General features: G+C 49.8%; 1 protein-coding gene across 5 annotated transcripts in view; it reads right to left on the bottom strand.

Annotated features, from left to right (window-relative positions):
• COL14A1 (collagen type XIV alpha 1 chain) overlaps window positions 1-16,945 on the bottom strand; it is a 230,700-nt gene extending 213,755 nt beyond the window's left edge. For 4 of the 5 annotated variants that reach the window (XR_008702439.1, XR_008702440.1, XM_055546783.1 and 1 more), the window contains exons 1-2: window positions 16,724-16,943; window positions 2,025-2,150 (exon numbers count right to left, since the gene is read on the bottom strand). Coding sequence is in view for 3 of the 5 variants with exons in the window: in XM_055546783.1 (XP_055402758.1) it covers window positions 2,025-2,133 (109 nt within the window). In the remaining 2 variants the exon portion in view is untranslated. Of the gene's footprint in view, window positions 1-2,024; window positions 2,151-16,723 lie in introns of all 5 variants that reach the window. The other variant, XM_055546785.1, reaches the window with a different exon arrangement.
• Between the last annotated feature and the right edge of the window lie 2,691 nt (window positions 16,946-19,636).

Raw genomic sequence — 19,636 nt, 5'->3', positions numbered from 1 at the left:
TTATTTCTCTCTCTCTCTCTTTTTTTTTTTCCCCTTGGAGTATAATTGGTTTGCAATGCTGTGCTAGTTTCTGTACAACAGAAAAACTTTTTGCTATACAAGAAAGTGAGTCAGCTATATATACATAGATCCACTCCCTCCAAGCCTCCTTCCAACCTCCACTCAACAGTTAAAATTTATTCCTCTTAAAAAAGACAAAAATTAAATGTAAAGCTTGATTTCTGGCACATGCTGAGAACCCAGAGTAAGCCAGCAAACCCATCTTTCATACACTGACGTCAGGCATTCTGTGTGAGACAGGGCCAGGTACAACATTCGTGAAAATACAACCTTCATTCCAAAGAGGGACTGCAAGGGGAGACTAAGGAGCATCCAGTGCTTGACTGCAGGGTTAGGCTCATTGCTGAAAAGTACAGGGGTATTTTTATTTTGTTGTGCTGTATTTTTTTTGAGAGGGAAGATTTTTCTTTAAAGATTTTCACCACAATCATCCTCATAGAAATCAAAGCTCAAAAGCAGAAAAGGAATGTTTATTTCATTCTAAAAAAGCCTCACTGTTACCAGGTACTTAGGAAATTTCATTTCATAATATGACAATTCATTAAAGGACTGATTTTCTGCCCTCCCTTCCTTCCTTCCTTTCTTTTACTTCCACTCAACTCAGCTGAAATCTTGCTGTTTTGACAAGGGACAACCTATGTTTATTTCTAATGGAATAGTCTCATTAATTTCTTGAAACACTAATTTTTACCACCAGGGAAGTCCCTCATGGAAACACTGCCTTTCACCAAGGAACACTAACGTGAAGATCTTCTGTTCCTCCCTACTCACAGTCACCTCCCTTCTGAATTTCCAACAGCATCTTGGTTTTCTTCCAAGGAACAGCTCGCCCTCCCCGCTGCACAGAGCCTTGGCTGCACTATCTGTCAGCCATCCTCCCTTGGCCAAGGGGGAGAACACAACTCAAAGCAGTCAGGCAGACTCTCCCAAGAATCTGAAACTTGTGTCCAGCCATGGAAGGATGGAAAACAGCTCTGACATTTCGTTCCAAAAACATGCCCTCAAAGAAATGGTCACTAGTTCCTAGAAACTATATCTAGCATGTTCCCGGATTCCTACACTTTCCAAAGATTATTTAACTATTGTATGAACCACTTCATTATCTACCAGTAAATATACTTTTTGCTTAAATTAGCCAGAGAAAGTTTATTTTATTTGCAACCAGAAATCTCTGAGTGATAGAAATTGAGCCACGTGGGCAGCGAGAGTATTTCCCCTTTCAAAACACAGTTTAGGAGCTATCTCAAAGAAACGACTTCAGCAAAAGATACTGAAACAGCAGAAAATTATTTGGCTTATTTTTCCAAGTGATCTTCAAAAATCCCAAACAAACAAGAAAAGACCTTAGCTTTTATCTCATTTTTTAACTAAATGCATTTAGAGAACACTTGTTCTATAAGTAGGATAAATTAAAATTTGAGGGAAATTTATCATGGGATATGCTAGAGGGTTCTTTTTTTCTTGCATAGAATCTATTCAGCGTCTGTTAGGCCCTTAGTAACCTTTAGATTGTGCATTCAGTTTTAAAGAAAGGAGCAAAAATAAGGACCAGGTATGAAGTGGCAGAAATATGTTGTAGACACTCTTTTTAAGAGACAAGGCATGATCAAGACACATAGGCACATGCCTTACAGCTCCCTATTAATAGAATTGATTTTGCAAATTTGACTTTAGTTATTAAATTTGCATGACATTTCAAAAGTATATTAAAAATGAGCTATTTAACCATCTACCGCAAAATTAATATGCTCAGCCACTAGTGACCTGTAACTTCATCAAAGCTGTGTCGCATTTCTACAACGTAAACAGCTGGTAAAACTGAGAAAAAGCCAACACGTGACCCTGCCTAAAAACACAGCTGAGCCAGGGTAGCACTAGTAAGGCAAATAAGATAAAAAATGATCACCAGAACCAACATGGCTAGACTCCCAGACCCCCATGAATCTCTCATAAGTTTTCCATACCTTGACCCTGGACAATGGTGCAAAGATAAGTAATCACAAAAAATGCTGGAAACACCCAGTACTGCATCTTGCAGTGAAAAATCTTCATTTTATTTCTTGTTTTCCACATGGGACGTAACAGCAGTCCTAGAAACAGAGAGCACAGGGGTATTTTGAGAAGGCTGAACATAAAACATATGTCGTCATCTGGGACAGGCAAACAAGCCAACATGTGCGGGTATTGTCAGGACGCAAATCATTAGGGCATGCATATTTCACTCTAACATAAACTAGGAACAGGAAGATTCCTTACAAGATGCTGTAAATGAAGAGAATGATTGGGAATCCATGGTCACCCCCGTTTCACTAACACGGAGTGATCGGGGACCTGACGCGGATGCCGGGGGCAGCTGCACACGTAGAGCGCAGCGCCTCTGAGGCGAGCAGCTGCTCCCTGAGTCCTTCCCGTAGCGAAGTCTTCGGTGGCCCTTCCACCCGGCACCTCACTGAAGGAGGAGATGACGGGGCCTCTTTGGTGGCGTCTCAGCAGAACCCAGCTCTGCTCAGGAGGTGCTGTAAGTTGCCCACACAGGGTCCCCCTGGGGGTCACATAACTCACAGAGGCAGGTCTCGGGGATGGGAAGGACTTGGAGCACCGCGACTTCACGTGGAATGCAGCCCTTTGCTGCTGCTTGCTCTTCCAAAGTTCTTGTAAGACTGACACCAGTCAACTCTTTAGAGATGAAGAGTCAGGTCTCTGTGAGGCAAGAGCTGGGCAATGACGTGTCTGAGGGCCTCCAAGGTTCTGTCCGTCTTGGGTCTGCTAGCAAGCCTTGCCAGTGCTCCCAGGCCTGAATTTTTGCAATCCTGGACTGTCTCTGCAACTCATTGGATTACCCAAGAGTCCCTTTACCATCTGCTAATCAGACACTTTTTAGGGTCTAAAGAGCCCTCAGGGAACCCCTGTCCCAAGCTAACTTATCTTTCTTGTATCTGCTGTTACTGCTTTTATAGCATGTCAATTTTGTAAAACTGTTTTCTTCCAGATCTATGTTAATAACCAAAATTGACTGAGAGTATTCATTTCTTAAAAGGTCTGGTGTCAAGATCATTCTAGCTTCATTTTTTAAAATGTTAGAAAGTTTTCTATATTTTCATTGTTTTGCAATAGCTTAAGTACCATGAGAAAGACATACTCTCTAAAAGCCAAAGAATAATTTGAGAGAGAAAATCATATGAGCCTATTCCCTTTTGGAAGCTATTTCCTACACAACTTTTGTCTTATTTATAAATCTACTTAGCTTATTTACTTGTTGGTTTTCTAGTCTGGATATTTTCCCATGAAGTTATTCTTCTAATTTTTTTTAATTTTAAATTTATTTTTTAATTGAAGGATAATTGCTTTACAGAATTGTGTTGGTTTCTGCCAAACATCAACATGAATCAGCCACAGGTATACATATGTCCCTTCCCTCTGAAACCTCCCTCCCACCTCCCTCCCCATCCCACCCCTAATCTTTTCATTTTTATTTTCACATTTATTAGCACAGAGTTGTGTGATCTCTCAATAGACAACATATTTTCTGGTTATAGCTCCATTTACTGTTGCTGTTGTTTACTGGCTAAGTCGTGTCCAACTCTTTATGATCCCTCGGACTGTAGCCCACTAACTCCTCTGAATATGGGATTTCCCAGGCAAGAATACTAGAATGGGTTGCCAATTCCTTCTCCAAGGGACCTTCCAAACCCAGGGATTGAAGCACATTTCCTGCACTGCAAGCAGATCCTTTACAGCTGAGCCACTTGGGAAGGCTCCACTCTCAGCATCAAACTGACGTTTTCCTACCTTTCTCTTTTCTCTCCAAAACGGACAAGCTAAATATTTGTCCAGATTACAATTTTTTGAGGATAGTTTTTTTTTAACTTGCAATATTAGTTCTGTACTTATCTTTGCTTTTCTGCTCTTATTTTGTTGTTGTTGTTCTTTTTGTTTATTTAGTCCTTAATGCAATATTCTTTATTTGAGGCCATTAATTTTTCTCTGGATATGCTTGGGCAGCCACATACAAGCTTTAATTGCCTCTTTAACACAAGAGTTATTTCAGTGAATATAGCAAAAGATAACTCTATGAACCTTCAAAACAATATGATTTAAGATGATTCATGCACTTAAACTTAATCTGGTTTTATTCCAGAGTAACACAGTATATCCAGAGAAATAATTATATTCCTTCAAGTAATCATTCATAAAAAATTTTTCTTGGCAACTACTTTTTATAATATCCAGTGACAGTCTAGCATGCAACTCTTTTGTGTTGCAACTAAAGGAAGATACACGTGCTTTAATAATCACATAAATAATCACGTTAGGGTCCTATAATAAAAAAAATTAAAGATGTACTCATTTATATTTAGAGGTCCAAAAAATATCTCCCCCAACCAGCCTACCAGGCTTCCAAAATGCTATTTACTAAAGAATATTTTAAATAAAGACATTCACATACAGGAAGCCCCTTAAAATTCCTAATGGAATGGGCAACATATTGAGTTGCTATTTTATATATAATATATATGGCTTTTTAGCCTGGATGAATTTATTATTAATTTGTTACAGATTAGTGAACCAACTATTTGTCAGAGCACAGAAGAAATGGGACAAATGGAGAATTCAAATTAAATACAGGGAGAAAGGCCCCGAGTCATGGAGACCTCTAACCCTACCGAGGCAGGTAGAACAAGATTAGATGGGTCATCCCAGGGGTCGTGGGGCTCCCCAGGCAGCGCTAGAGGTAAAGAGTCTGCCTGCAGTGCAGCAGACCCGGGTTCAGTCCCTGGGTCGGGAAGATCCCCTGGAGGAGGGCATGGCAACCCACCCCAGTATTGTTGCCTGGAGACCCCATGGACAGAGGAGCCTGGCGGGCTACAGTCCACAGGGTCACAGAGTTGGACACAACTGAAGCAACTTGGCATGCGCACACTCCAGAGGGCTGTGACTTTTCTGTAGACAGAAGGCCTGATTATGGGGGGTCTGAACAGATATAGGAGCAGGCATCAGCTCCATCAGGACCAAGACCATGCCCCTCAAAGGAGAACTGCACAGTGGAATCACTCTCAACCCAAAACAAATATTCTAAGATTTTGTTCCCCAAATATTACAACCACAAGGCTCAACGAGAGCATGGCAAAGAGAGAGGTAAGCAAACAAGTGGGGGTTTTCTCAGGCATCCCACAATGCTACGCTAACACAGGACAGGAAGTCCTTTTCCAAGCTGCAGTCCAAAGCACTTCTCATCGAAGCACGGCAGTCCAGTGCAGGCCAGGCATGCGAAGCAGCGCCTAACATGCCACGTGAGAAGCTGATCTGCATGTCACACACTATAAATGAATAACAAACAGACCAGTGAATTGGTGCTACCCTTGTCTTGGCAACTGTTCTCTGAAAACTGCTTATTATTGCTGTTGTTCAGCCACTAATTCACGTGCGACTCTCTGTGACCCCGTGGACTGCAACACGCCAGGCTCCCCTGTCCTTCACCATCTCCCAGAGTTTGCTCAAATTCACATTCATTGAATCAGTGACACCATCCAACCATCTCATCCTCTGTCGTCCCCTTCTCCTCTTGCCCTCAATCTTCCCCAGCATCAGGGTCTTTTCCAATGAGTCAGCTCATCAGGTGGCCAAAGTATTGGAGTTTCAGCTTCAGTACCAGTCCTTCCTTGCATATTATTTATACAGAAAAAAAATTGTAGCCATAGCTTTTCTTTAAATTCTTCCTTTCTTATTGTTTATTTTAAATGAGATTAAGTAATACCATATTGGGAGAAGTGGAATTTTCATTTTCCCAAGGTTTTATGCCAAGTCTTTCATTTGGACAGTAAAATAGGGGCAAGAAAAAAATTCCAATTTCTGTTAAACTGCCATGAGATAGTTTTAAAATGTCAAAGCCTAATTTGCTGAAACATTGCCTAAAACCTTGCACAAAACAAATAACGCTGCCTTAATTTTTTTTTTGGGGGGGGGGCTTAACAACATCACGTTAGAAATGGCCATTTAGCTGTATTACTAGAGACGGTATAAACCCAATTTGGGGAAAGTTGATAATGTTTAGCACAAATTTTCTCAAAACACTGTTACTCGATTATGTAATCAGTAACTTAAAACTATCCCCATTAGGACTAACTGACCTGTCCTCTACTTGATATGTTTGTTTTATCCAATCTCATTTATACAATTAAGTTTAAGAAGGAGAAGAGGCCTTTGCAAGCCAGTTTTATCAAAATCCCTCAAAATATTTATCCTAAAGTTTGTGTAAACTACTCATATAAACACACATGCACACACACACAAAGACTTAACACACACATACATGCAAAGCTGGATAATGTTCTACTCAGTCAGCACTGACACACAAGAAAACCATAAACCCGTTGCCAGCCATCTGGGATACCCGGCCCTGCGAGACAGTGTTGCTTGTAGTTTCAGGATTTTCATTCCAGCAGTCACTACCAAGAGTCCTGCCATAACCAAAGCTCTCTGCTTGTGTTAGTCCCTCAGTCGTGTCCAACTGTTTGTAATAGCCCTGACTGTAGCCCACCAGGCTCTGCTGTCCACGGCATTCTCCAGGCAAGAGCACTGGAGTGGGTTACCATTCCCTTCTCCAGGGGATCTTCCCCACCCAGGGATGGAACCCAGGTCTCCTGCATTGCAGGCGGATTCTTTACCCTCTGAGCCACCAAGCCACTCTACTCTAAGGGAGATACAAAATTTCCTACTATATGATCCCTGTGTCAGCTCACTTATAATTTTATTGAAAAAGAAGACCACAAGCAAATTTACAAAACTAAATGAAGTAAGTGTGAAATACATCAGAGGTGACATAGACTGGAGCTGTGAGTAGAAATCTGGGCGCAAGGAAGACGTACCCACCAATAACTTGCTAGGGGCTCCCGACTAACTAGTGTAACCACTCCATGACTTGGTTTCTTTATCTGTAAAATGTGCATGCAAACATCTACCTTATAGGATTGTGATGATGTAAATAATGTACTTAGAAACACAGGTGGCTCTCAAAAAGTTCTAACTAGCAGCATGCTAGCAACAAGTTGAAAGAATGTAAGGCAAAGGCAGTTAAATCACCAATGAATTTACTACTTGGGTAGACCCAAAGGATGAAGAGACTCAAGAAGTCTTTATCTCCCCCATCTCACGAAGGCTGTGGGACGAACTTGGTATAAAGGTTTAGACAAAGACAGAAGATCCAGATAAGGACACAGGCACCATTATCCGCATTGCTGAACTACTTTAAACTTTTCTAAGAACATTCTATCCATTTTTTATCCTTGTCCAATGACAGCTCTGTACAGGTTGAAAATCATCCAGCATAAGAAGACTTGGAATATTTGACTTAAGAATAATTCATAGACTTAGCAGTTCTGGTTGACAAGCCCATGCAAAGAACATTTGAAAGACATGGGAATGATTAAGCACGAATTAAGCCTAGGAAAAATAAGACTCAGAAGCACGTAATAGATGTCTTCAAATATTTGAAGGGCTTTCACGTGGAAGATAAAACAAGATTATTTTGTGCAGCTTCTGCAAATAGCACTAGAATCAACAGAGGGAGCCACACAGACATGGATTTGGACAGAAACATTCTCCAACACTCAGAACACACTTGTCCCTTTTACTCGCAGGTCTGAGAAAGAAGCTGGCTGCGTTACACCCGTGAGAGATGTTGTAGAAGGGATTCCTGGATTTGTGGCAGGGGAACTGAACAAAATGACCTTTATGTTCGAACTCTTTCTGGACTCTGTGGTTTAGTCACTAACCCATGTCCAACTCATTATGACCTCATGGACTGCAGCCCACCAGGCTCCTCTGTCCATGGAATTCTCCAGGCAAGAATACTGGAGTGGGCTGCCATTTCCTTTTCCAGGGGATTTCCTGACCTAGGGATCGAACCCATGTGTCCTGCATTGGCAGGTGGATTCTTTACCATGCAGCCACCTGGGAAGCCCTTTTCTGGATTCTACATTATTACTCTAATATCCATTTTAACTTCTGGGAGACAGCACACTCCAGGAGTAGCAGAGGACAGAGGAGCCGGGCCCGCTGTGTTCACAGGGTGGCAGAGTTGGCCACGACTTAGCGACTGAATAACAACAGATGCATCTTATAGGAGAACTTTACAGCCAGCTGATGATCGGGGTCTACAGATTTGCAGATAAGAAAGCAAAGACTAAGAATAGGGCTGATGTTACAGCCCAGGGTGCTGACGTGGCTAGTTTTCCTAATTTCTTCTCTCCAGTGAAAGTACCACTAGAGAGCACCTCCTCACGTCTAGAATAACCAAAAGGCTTTTCAGGATTGGTTAAGAAGTCTACTTAGAAACAGACCCTGGAGGAAATCAGTGTTTATCACTCTTTTCTGTTAGCCTCATGACACAGGAGAAAAGAGCTCTAAGTTAGAAATAAAGCCCTAGTTGTGTTACTGTTAGCTTGGTGACTGTCTTTCTTCCTCTGAGTGAACTCCCCACTGTGCAGGCATTGAGATTAGAAATCAAGAGGAAAGCCACAGTCTTATTAGCATAAAGTGTCAAAGGGCAGAAGAGTTCAGGAATGCCAGGGACTAAAATTGAGAAAGGGTGCCTCAGAAAAGAGCGAGCCACAAGTAGGGTGAACGACAACACTCATACAAAAACAACAACCACGCCCTCGAGTTCTGGACAATTCAGAGTAAAGGGTCAATTAGGGCTTCCCTGATAGCTCAGTGATTGGAAAAGACCCTGATGCTGGGAAAGATTGAGGGCCGGAGGAGAAGGGGAGGACAGAGGATGAGATGGCTGGATGGCATCACCGACTCGATGATGACATGAGTTTGAGTAAACTCCGGGAGTCGGTGATGGACAGGGAGGCCTGGCGTGCTGCAGTCCATGGGGTCGCAAAGAGGCAGACACGACTGAGAGATTGAACTGAACTGAACTGATAGGTCAGTTGGTAAAGAATCCGCCTGCAGTGCAGCAGACCCTGGTTCAATTCCTGGGTCTGGAAGATCCCCTGGAGAAGGGAAAGGCTCCCCATTCCAGCATTCTGGCCTGGAGAATTCCATGGGCTGTATAGTCCATGGGGTTGCAAAGAGTTGGACATGACTAAGTGGCTGTCACTTTCACTAGTCAGTAAAATTTAGCAATCATAAATGAATATACACTTAATATAATAATCCCACTGTCAACTATTAATTGATATTTATTGAACACTACATCCAATAACTACAGGATACATCTTTAAAAAATTTTTTTCTTACAAAGTAGGCATTGTAAAATGAGTAGGCCCTAAAATGAGAGCTCATAAACTTCAAAAGACTCAAAGTTTGCAGAGTTTGTTTTCTGACAACAAAATTAAATTAGAAATTAATAATATATCTTTACAAACTCTAAATGGAAATTAAGCAACATGCTTCTAATTAATCCATGGGTCAAATGAGAAATCACAATGGAAATTTTAAAAATAGTTGAAAGGGAATAAAAATAAGATTTTCCACATGAAAATCTGTGGAATGCAACCTAAGAATTAGAGATAAATATTCACATAAGAAAGAAAAAAGATTTAAAAATCAATGATCTAATTTTTCACTTAGAGACAGAAAAAGAAGAGCAAATAAAACCCTAATTAAGTTGAAGGAAAGGATTAATAAAGATAAGCATAAAAACCAAAGATACCTGAAACAAATATTAGTGGAAATTAACAAGGCTAAAATTTGTTTATTTAAAATATTAATAAAAGTGAAAAATCTTTAGAAAGGGTGATCAGTCTCCAACAGATCGCCTCTGCTTCTTATCCCATTGTGACTCTCCAGCTAATTTCACGGCCCCAGTAACTCTACTTTCTGAGTCTTGGGTACTGGAAGACATGTAGGTGGGCAGTTCAACCCATCCTCCACAACGTTCAGAGCGCATTACAGCCCATCGATAGATACTGACTGCATGATCAGTGACTGAGTGGCCAGGGCTGAGGCGCAAACAGCCAGCGCACCGCACGCCCTATAGCTGGCCGAGGCTGAGGAACGCTGGAAAGGCAGAGGCCTTCTCTCCAGCTCGTGTGCAAAACTGATCTCCAGAGAAACAGTGCCCTTTCTCCTCCCAACAGGTCTACCCCAAGGGACTTTCTTCTAAATCCCAGAAAGACCTTATGTAGGATCGGAGCAGCCCAGTGAATGGCTCAAATGCAAAGGGGTGTGTGTGTGTGTGTCGGGGGGAAGGGTGTGTGTGTGTGTGTGGGTGGGTGCGTGTGTGTGTGAGGGTGTGTGTGTGTGGGGGTGTGTGTGTATGTGGGTGGGTGTGGGTGGGTGGGTGTGGGTGTGGTTGGGTGGGTGTGGGTGTGTATGTGGGGGGGTATGAGTGGGTGTGTGTGGGTGGGTGTGGATTTGTGGGGGGGTGTGGGTGTGTGTGGGGGTGTGTGTGTGGGTGGATGTGGGTATGGGAGGGGTGTGGGTGTGTGTGTGGGTGTGTGTGTGGGTGTGTGTGTGAGGGTGTGTGTGTGTGGGTGTGTGTGTGGGGTGTGTGTGTGTATGTGGGTGGGTGTGGGTATGTGGGGGGCTATGGATTGGTGTGTGTGGGTGGGTGTGGGTGTGTGGGTGGGGTGCGGGTGTGTGTGGGTGTGTATGTGGGGGGCTATGGATTGGTGTGTGTGGGTGGGTGTGGGTGTGTGGGTGGGGTGCGGGTGTGTGTGGGTGTGTATGTGGGGGGCTATGGATTGGTGTGTGTGGGTGGGTGTGGGTGTGTGGGTGGGGTGCGGGTGTGTGTGGGTGTGTGTGTGGGGGGATGTGGGTGTGTGTGGGGGTGTGTGGGGGGATGTGGGGGTGTGGGTGTGTGTGGGGTGTGTGTGGGAGGGTGTGGGGGGTGTGGGTGGGTGGGTGTGTGCATGTGTGGGTGTGTGTGTGGGTGGTGTGTGTGTATGTGGGTGAGTGTGGGTGTGTGGGTGGGTGTGGGTATGGGTGGGTGGGTGTGGGTGTGTGTGGGAGGGTGTGGGGGGTGTGGATGGGAGGGTGTGGGGGGTGTGGGTGTGTGTGTGTGGGTGAGTGGGTGTGTGTTGGTGTGAGTGTGTGTATGGGGTGTGTGTGGGTGCGTGGGTGGGTGTGTGTGGGAGAGGTGTGTGTGGGTGTGGGTATGTGTGTGTGTACGGGTGTAGGTGTCTGTGTGTGGGGGTGTGGGTGTGTATGTGTGGGGGAGTGTGTGGTGTATGTATGTGGGTGGTTGTGGGTGTGTGGGTGGGTGTGTGTGTGGGTGGGTTGGTGTGGGTGTGTATGTGGGGGGTATGAGTGGGTGTGTGTGGGGGTGTGTGTGGGGGGGGTGTGGGTGTGTGTGGGGGGTTTGTGGGTGTGGGTGTGTGGGTGTGGGTGTGTGGGTGTGTGAGGGGGGTGTGTGTTTGGGTGGGTGGGGGGGTGTGTGTGGGTGTGTGGGGGGAGGTGTGTGTGGGTGTGTGTGTTCAGGTGTAGGTGTGGGGGTGTCTGTGTGTGTGAGTGTGGGTGTGTATGGGTGTGTGGGTGTGTGCGGGTGTGTGTGTGCACACGCTCAGTTGCATCAGATGTGTCCAATACTTTGCGACCCCATGGACCCGGCCAGGCTCCTCTATCCACGGGATTTTCCCAGTAAGAATAATGGAGCGGGTTACCATTTCCTACTCGAAGGGATCTTCCTGACCCAGGGATCGAACCCTCGCCTCCTGTGTCCCTGTATTGCAAGCAGATTCTTCACCCATGAGCCACCAGAGAAGCCAAATGCAAGGGATCTGACTGCAGGTCATCCTCAGAAACGTAGCTGCCCAGCCTTAACTTAGGCTGCTGTGAATCCTACGTGATGGAAGAGCCATGCCCAGAGCACGGCAAATCGCAGTGACAGTTCCTTGACTCAGGAATGCCCCATCACTTGGCTTTTGTTGTTGTTGTTGTTTGTTAAGGACAAAGCAATGCGAATCGCTTTTAACTGAAGTCTGTATCTGTGAGCATCACAGAGGCAGGCTGCACATCCAGGACAGACATCTCACCCTTTAGGAAGGCTTCCCTGATCTTCCCAGTCTGGCCAGATGCTGCTCCTGGGTTCCCTACAGTAGCAATCTTTATTTTCCATTCTAAACCTCAATAGAACATGGTTTTTTAGTATCAGTTCAGCATGTTCCCCTTTGCAAAAGCAGACAGAAAGCCATCCAGGAGTAAATCTTCATTGAATAGAAGACCCCCACCCCAGAAGTACTCCTGGCTACAGACACAAGTTCTGACACTTGGAAAAGCTCTCTGGATCAGTTTTCATAACTCAGCTTACCTCTGTTTGTGTGTGTGGCGGGGAGGGAGAACCAAACACAGCTCCCTAAAATTAGAAGTCAGGGACCCTTGCCTTGAGTTCCCACAAAGGCCCACTGGCAGAAAAATTCATCAAGAGCACTGATTTCAAAAAATGACCTTGAAGTATAAGGTGAAAATTAAATAAAAAATTTACCGTGAAGAAATGCAGAGTCTAGACTCTTAAGCTCTGACTTAAAAAGTTGTCAGAAATTCCTGTAGCCTTCCTCGTCAGAATCCCCTCAAAAAAACAGAGAGCAGAGAGAGAGAAGAGGGAAAGGAGGAAGAAGGGGGAAAAAGTGAAGAGAAGAAGGAAGCAGCAGAGCAGAGAACCCAGCGCTGCCGTGCAGTCTGCACGGGGTCAGTCCAGGCCTGGAAGCGACACCGCAGGGGCTGCGTCCCCCCGCTTCCTGGAGGAGAACCGCGTGAAGCCCAGAGACGCCGCGGGGCGGACAGGGCCCGGAGGCCACGCCCTCTGCCCGCCCCCCGCCCCCCGCCCCACAACGGGCAGGGCCCACATCTCACGCAGACATTTCTTTAATCCCGATTCTGCCACTTGCAGGCTCTGGGACCCCAGGCTGGTAGTTTACATCTCGGTGATCTTATCTTTAAAAGAAGGACAACGTTTTCGTCCACGAGGAATTGGGAGACTTGCATGTGTTTCTGAGAGACAACAGGGCAGGGACCCAGGCAGGGACTCAAAATACACGCCAGTCTCCACCGCACACCCGCCCACGTCCCCAGGAGACCAGGGTGAGGCCCGCTCTTCACAAGGCTCCCGCTGCGGAGAAGAGTAGCAGAGCTCCGCACTGCGTGCTTTTTCAGTTACAGGAGAGGAGACGCAAGCGGAGACCTCCCTGACAGCCATCGCCAGCCGAGCAAAGCTGCTCAAGAGGAAGCCTATTACTGGCCTGGCCCTTGGTTTTCCTCCTCTGCCCTCCCCCCAGCCCCCCGCCCCTCCCCCGGCCCTTTACCATTTGCTGTCTACACATCTCATAATCCCGGATAATGTTAGCTCAGCGGTGCTCAAACACCATCACCTCAGCCTGAGGCACACAGGAAGGCCCTCATCCCTGAAAGGAACCTTGGGCTACACGCCACAGGCTGGGCAAACAGCAGTCATTTGGTTGAGCTTGGATTAAAATGACAGCAAATATGTGGCTCATAGAGTCACGAACTGCAGACTCCCAGCTTAAAACAGGCAAAAGCTCTCTGTGTTTTACTAGGTGACTCGAGGAAGGATTTAAGAGTCAAAGGGCGTGTACCCCAAGGAGACTTTTCTTGCTGGGCTGAAGCTGGCTCCAGCGCCCTTCCAATCATACCCATTTGCTCACTCCATCCTTTAAAGCCAGCCTTGGTGGACTCCCAAACCCAAGATTTGCGTGGAAGGAGGCCCCAGGAGCTCTCTGAAATCCACAGCTGGACCGTTAGCAGCAGGATCCACGCCAAAGGACTCCTCCCATCCATCCTAAGTTTGGGACCTGCCCAAAACTGCTCCAGGAATTCTGACGGGCTCCACAGAGTCCTTCCCAGGGAGTCACTGAGAGGCCCCACCAGGGAGGCTTCTGTCCTTTCAAAGGGACCCCCAGGAGGTCAGGGATGCAGTGGAGGTCCAGGTCTCACCTGGCTCAGGTCCCCCAGGCAGAGGGAGAGACACCCAGTGCTTAGGATAGAGTGTCCTGTGCATAATGGATAAGCCTGGAAAACACCTCACGAGGTGAAAGACGCCAGTCACGCAGGCCCACACACATTGCCTGCTTCCGCTTATTTGAAACGTCAGCAGAAAGTCGAGGAGCAGTTGCCAAGGGTGTCGGGGGTGGGGGGCGGTTATGGCTTGGTTGGGGAAAAATGAGAATTATACTGCTGATAGGTACAGATTTTTTTTTTTTTTGAGTGATACAATGTTCTAAAATTTGTTGTGGGGACAGTGGTACAACTCCATGAATACACGAAAAACCACTGGATTGCACACATGTGTGGTATATGAATTATAACTCGATAAAGTTGCTTTTTTAAAAAATGCTTCCCTGAAGTCTGTCTTACAGTAACCACACCCTTGGGACCAGGTTCAAAGGAAGTCCTTGCAAGTTGCTCTTTTGAAGCAACCCAAAGTGCAAGAGTTATCCACGCATTCACTGACTCCCTCTCTCAGACCACACTTCCCAGTGATGGCTGCGGGCAGAGCGGACCCCTTGTCAGAAACACAGCGTGGGTCCCCTCCCTGCATCCAGCTTCACCTCTGTGCTGGGTGCTAGGGCCTCCTTACCACACCCGACAGCCAGGAAGGCCCCTAACCCTCTGCAGCTGAGGAGCTCTGGAGCCTTTAGGGGGGGGAGTTTCAGGAAAACTCTTTCCCAATTCTGCTCCCCTCGGGGCCACCAAACATCCGCATATTTTTAGGGTTTTGCCCTCCACCACCCCCTTTTGCTGCTGCAGGCAGCTGACACTCCAAAATTTTCAGAAGGGAATCCAAAACTCGCTGAGGGAAAGAGGCTCTGAGTGCGGCTGCACACGGCGTTCCGGGGTCAGCGGAGGGTTGGGGTCCAGGTCCCTGAGAGCGGCACGCCAGCCCCCGTGAACACCCGCCCTGGGGACAGAGTCTCAGCAGAGCGGGCGACTCCGGGTCCCCGAGCTCCGCGCCACGGGGAACTTCCCGAACAGGACGCAAGCCCCCAGCTCCTAGACGAGGGTGCCCATGGCTGCAATTATGGCAGGCAGTGCTTAGACCCTCATTAGGACCGAAGTCACCCCAGGGCACAACGCCGCTCCTCCCGCGGGGCGCCAACCCTGTCTTGTCTGTGCTGTGCTTAGTCGCTCAGTCATGTCCGATCCTGTGAGACCCCGTGGACTGTAACCCGCCAGCTCCTCTGTCGATGGGATTCTCCAGGCAGGAATACTGGAGTGGGTAGCAGTTCCCTTCGTCAGGGCATCTTCCCGACCCAGGGATCGAGCCCAGGTCTCCCGCATTTCGGGCAGATTCTTTACCAGCTGAGCCTCCAGGGAAGCCCAAGAATACTGGAGCGGGTAGCCTATTCCCTTCTCCACGGCATCTTCCCCACCCAGGAATGGAACCAGGGTCTCCCGCAACGCAGGCGGGATCCTTACTGCCGGTGCGCTGCTGCTGCTGCTAAGTCGCGTCAGTCGTGTCCGACTCTGTGCGACCCCATAGACGGCAGCCCACCAGGCTCCCCCGTCCCTGGGGTTCTCCAGGCAAGAACACTGGAGTGGGTTGCCAGTTCCTTCTCCAATGCATGAAAGTGAAAAGTGAAAGTGAAGTCGCTCAGTCGTGTCCGACTCTTCACGACCCCACGGACTGCAGCCTTCCAGGCTCCTCCAACCACGGGATTTTCCAGGCAAGAGTACTGGAGTGGGGTGCCATTGCCTTCTCCGGTGCGCGGGGCCAGCTAAATCCCAGCTGGCGCGGAGGTTCGCCTCCCCCCAGCCGCGCGCATTAGAGGGCCTGAGGCAGCGAGCAGCTCCGAGGGGTGAAAGGGGGCGAGGGGTTGGGAAGCCCAGGAAGAGAAGGCCCTCCAGCGCCGCAGCCTGGCGGTGCATCTTAAAGCCGCGACCTCCTGGGTCCGGACACCGAAGCAAAACGCGCGAAGCAGCCGCGTTTCCGGGCGCAGAGACGTGGACGAGCCGCTGCTGCGGCGGCGCTGCGGGCTCGCTCCTCTTTTCGACTAGCACCTGGTGCCCAGAGCTCATCACCCGCCGGTGTCTGGGTGAGTTTTGCAGCCCGTGATCTCCATCGACGGTTCTCCCAACTGACCCTTGAGTGCTGAGTGCTTAGCCGTCAGTCGTGTCCGACTCTTTGCGACCCCATGGACTGTAGCCCTGCCAGGCTCCTCCGGCCATGGGGTTTCCCAGGCAAGAATACTGGAGTGGGTTGCCATTCCCTTCTCCAGGGGATCTTCCCGGCCCAGGGATCGAGCCCGTGTCTCCTGCATTGCAGGCGGATTTTCTACCTGCTGAGCCATGTTTTTTGTTTGTAACACACACAGTCCTCCAAAGCAATCCCTAAGCCCCTTTCTCACCATAACGGTAGCCTTTAGGAGGCCCCTTCTGCTCGAAAATGCTGGCATCTACCGTCTGGAAGCCAAACCCGCTCCTTCCCGCAGATCGCTCGCAGCCCGCCAGCCCCGGGGCGAAGGCTCGAGAGAGCAGCACCGGCGTATGCCGCGCAGCGCTCAGACCTCGCTGCCCGGCGAGCCTGCGGGACGCGGCGGGCGCGCCTCCAGTCCCTCAGCGCCGCGGGCAGCGCGGGCGCGCGAAGAGCAGGTCCCTGGAGGCGCCCCGCGTCCGCAGGGGACCCGCCGCCTGGGCTTTCCCTCCCTCAGGAACAGACTCTCAAGGCCGACTAGAGAGGGAAGCAGAGGTTGGCACTGACCTGCGCCCGCGAGACTCCAGCCCAGGCCGCGTGGCTCTCGGTGCCCGGGGCCCGTCCCAGTTCCGCCGAGAGTCCGTTCTCCCGCGCGCTGCCCGCCCGGCGCCCCTTTAATTGGCCTGCCCCCGCTCCACCCCCGATCGCCCGCCCGGAGCCGCCTCCTCTCCGGCGCTCCCTCCTGCGGGGCGCCCGGGATCAGATAAGAGCGGAGGGAGGCGCGCTGGCGGCCGCCTTTGAAGCGGGAGGCGGCGACGGGGGCGGGGGGAGGCAGGCTGGGCCCCCGGGCAGCGCCCCCAGTCCCCAACGACTCCCCCCTCCTCCCGCCGCCCTGGACACGCCCGGGGGCCGCCCAGCGCCGCGGCCGCGAGTGTGGGGCCAGGGAAGAGCCGCTCGGGCCGTCCCCGCGCACCAAGGCCTGCGGGCGGCCTCGCCAGGTCAGTGTCCGTGAGCAGGTGCCGCGTGCAGGCCTCCGCAGCCCCTAGAAGCCCGGTCCGGGCGTCCGGGGGACCCTCGGCCGGGACTGCTCGGCCGCCCGGTGCTAAGACTCCAGGCTTCTCCTGCCAGGGGCGCGGGTTCCAGGCCTGGCCCGGGAACTGAGATCGCGCGCGCTCTGCGGCACGGCCCCAAAAAAACAAAAGAGAGGACCCCGTCTCCCTCTCCAGGAACTAGGGCAGCGACGCGCGGACATGAGCGCTCCCAGGCGCTTCGGTGCGTTTGAAGGGATGGGCGTCGGCGGGGCCCCCGGGCGCAGGCCCCCTGACCGAGATCCCGAGTGAGGAAGTCTGCGCCGAGGCCGGGGCCGAGCCCCCCGAACCCCGCGGCGGTTCTGGTCCGGGCCGCCCCGAGGCCCTGCCCGGCCGTGAAGCACTGGAGGCGCTGGGTCTCCGGGCCACCCCCACCCCCCACCCCGGGCCGTGGCCGGGTCCCCGGGAAAGGCGTCAGCATCACCCATTCTTTAACCGAACCAAGAGCCTCACGCCCCTCCCGCGGCTGGTGCGCGCACATGTCCGGAGGGGGTTACACTCCGGGAATCCATCAAGACGCCCCTTCGGTGAGAAAAGCACGCTCTCGCCTAGGAAAACTGGAAAGGCAGGTGACGGCCAAGGCAGCAAGGGGCCGGGGCTGTGAAATGCCCGGAGCCCGCCCCCGAGACAAAGAAGGGGCTGCGATCACGCACCTCACTTCCAGGAGGGCCTGCGGCTTTCCCAGCCCTCCCCCGCCCCCCGCCGCGCGCCCCCCGAGTCTGCCGTATCCGCACCCCCTCGGTGCCTCCCCCCGCCCCCGAGTCTGCCGTATCCGCACCCCCTTGGGCCCCCCGCCCCCCGAGTCTGCCGTATCTGAATCCCCTCGGCGCCCACCCCCCGCCCCCCGCCGGCCCTGCGGTTGGAGCGCAAAGGGGCCCCAGCCCGCACGGCCGCCCTGCGTCTGTCGGTCCTTCTGCAAACCCGGCGGGGCCCGGCCGACGCGCCGCTTGGCTCCTTGGCTAAACCCGGTTCGCAGCGCACGTTTTTATGGAAACCGGGTCTGGTCTGAACCCTGGGTCCCGTCCGCTCCGCGGCGGGGGTTCGGGCGCCACCTGCTGCCTGCGCCGGGGGTCGCGACAAAGCGGGGCTGGAAAGACAGACGGACGAACGCACGACCCGGAACTGCGGCAACCCCGCACCTAATCCACGTGAGTCAGAAATTCGTCTCTCCCCGCCCTGCCCCGAACAGTGCCTGCAGCTTCCATACCCGTGCCCCTTTTTCACTAATAACGTCTGCTTTGGGTCCTTCATTCTTACCAAGATACAGGTCGTTGGTGTGAGTTTCCCTTTACCTGTAATTCCCTTGGGGGAGGTAGTGGGGTGTTGGCATAAAGTCTGAGGCAAAGGGGGAGGAAAAGTGCTTATGATGGAATTATAGATAATTTCAAAATTATAGGAAATGAGGAGTTCTCTGATGATTTTAAAAGGCAAAATATATGTGCAAAAATCCATGCAGGGGAGCAGAATAGTTTCATAAAAATCTTATATAAGGTACTTTGTTTTGTAATGATGTATTAGGTTATTTTTTAAAAATTCTAACGTCTTTCTTTCATCTTTTAACCTTTTGATTTGCATTTATTTCATCTTCAATGTAACTACATAAATTTCAGTTACTCTTGAATCAGAATGGCTGGTTTTAATCAGTTTTCCACTTAATTGCAGCCGTGTGTGAGTTTCCAGCCCTTTCAAGGGAGCGCTTATTCAACATTTATCTTAAGGTCTTTTCTCAGAACCTGGAAGAATACTGAAAACTCAATCAGAGAAATAAGCCCAGAAGACCCCACTAGTGGTCTCCTCTCTCAGTCTAAAGAAGACAAAAGTGCCTCTGAAAGAACACGTGAATAGCTGAGACCTTTTCAAAGACATCCAAAAATTCCAGCTTCCACAGTCATTGATTCTAAACTCTTAGAATCTCATCCTGGGCTGGTGTCGTGACTGTGACTTCTCTGAAAGGACTCCACGCACACCCTATTACCCCTTTCTCCCCTGTCCCCTGAAACCCTCCCTGCAGGGAGACTCTGAACTCAGACCTAAATTGAAGAGACTCTGCCCCTTGCTTGTTTCACTTTGGTGAATTATTTTGCCTCTCTGAGCCTAACTCCTTGTGTATAAGAAGGGAGTCATTAATTATCTGTCAGGCAGTAGTCATGCAGATTAAACGACAGCCGCGTTTATGAACCCAATTCCCTAAATGACAAGTGGCGACTGTCTCACTCAAACTCGCACTGTCTCCCTCCTGTCCAGCGCACTCGGGGCTCCTCTCATCAGCAGCCCCTGTGGATGAGTCCTGCAGTGTTTCTCAATAGAGCGCTTTGACATTTTGGATAGGTCAGCTTGACTGCCCCAGAGATTGCAGAACATTTATTACTCCTAACTCCAGCACCAGATTCCA

The sequence above is a fragment of the Bubalus kerabau genome, chromosome 14 (assembly GCF_029407905.1).
Source record: "Bubalus kerabau isolate K-KA32 ecotype Philippines breed swamp buffalo chromosome 14, PCC_UOA_SB_1v2, whole genome shotgun sequence".
NCBI classification, from domain to species: domain Eukaryota; kingdom Metazoa; phylum Chordata; class Mammalia; order Artiodactyla; family Bovidae; genus Bubalus; species Bubalus kerabau.
This window is presented reverse-complemented; position numbering and strand designations above follow the sequence as displayed.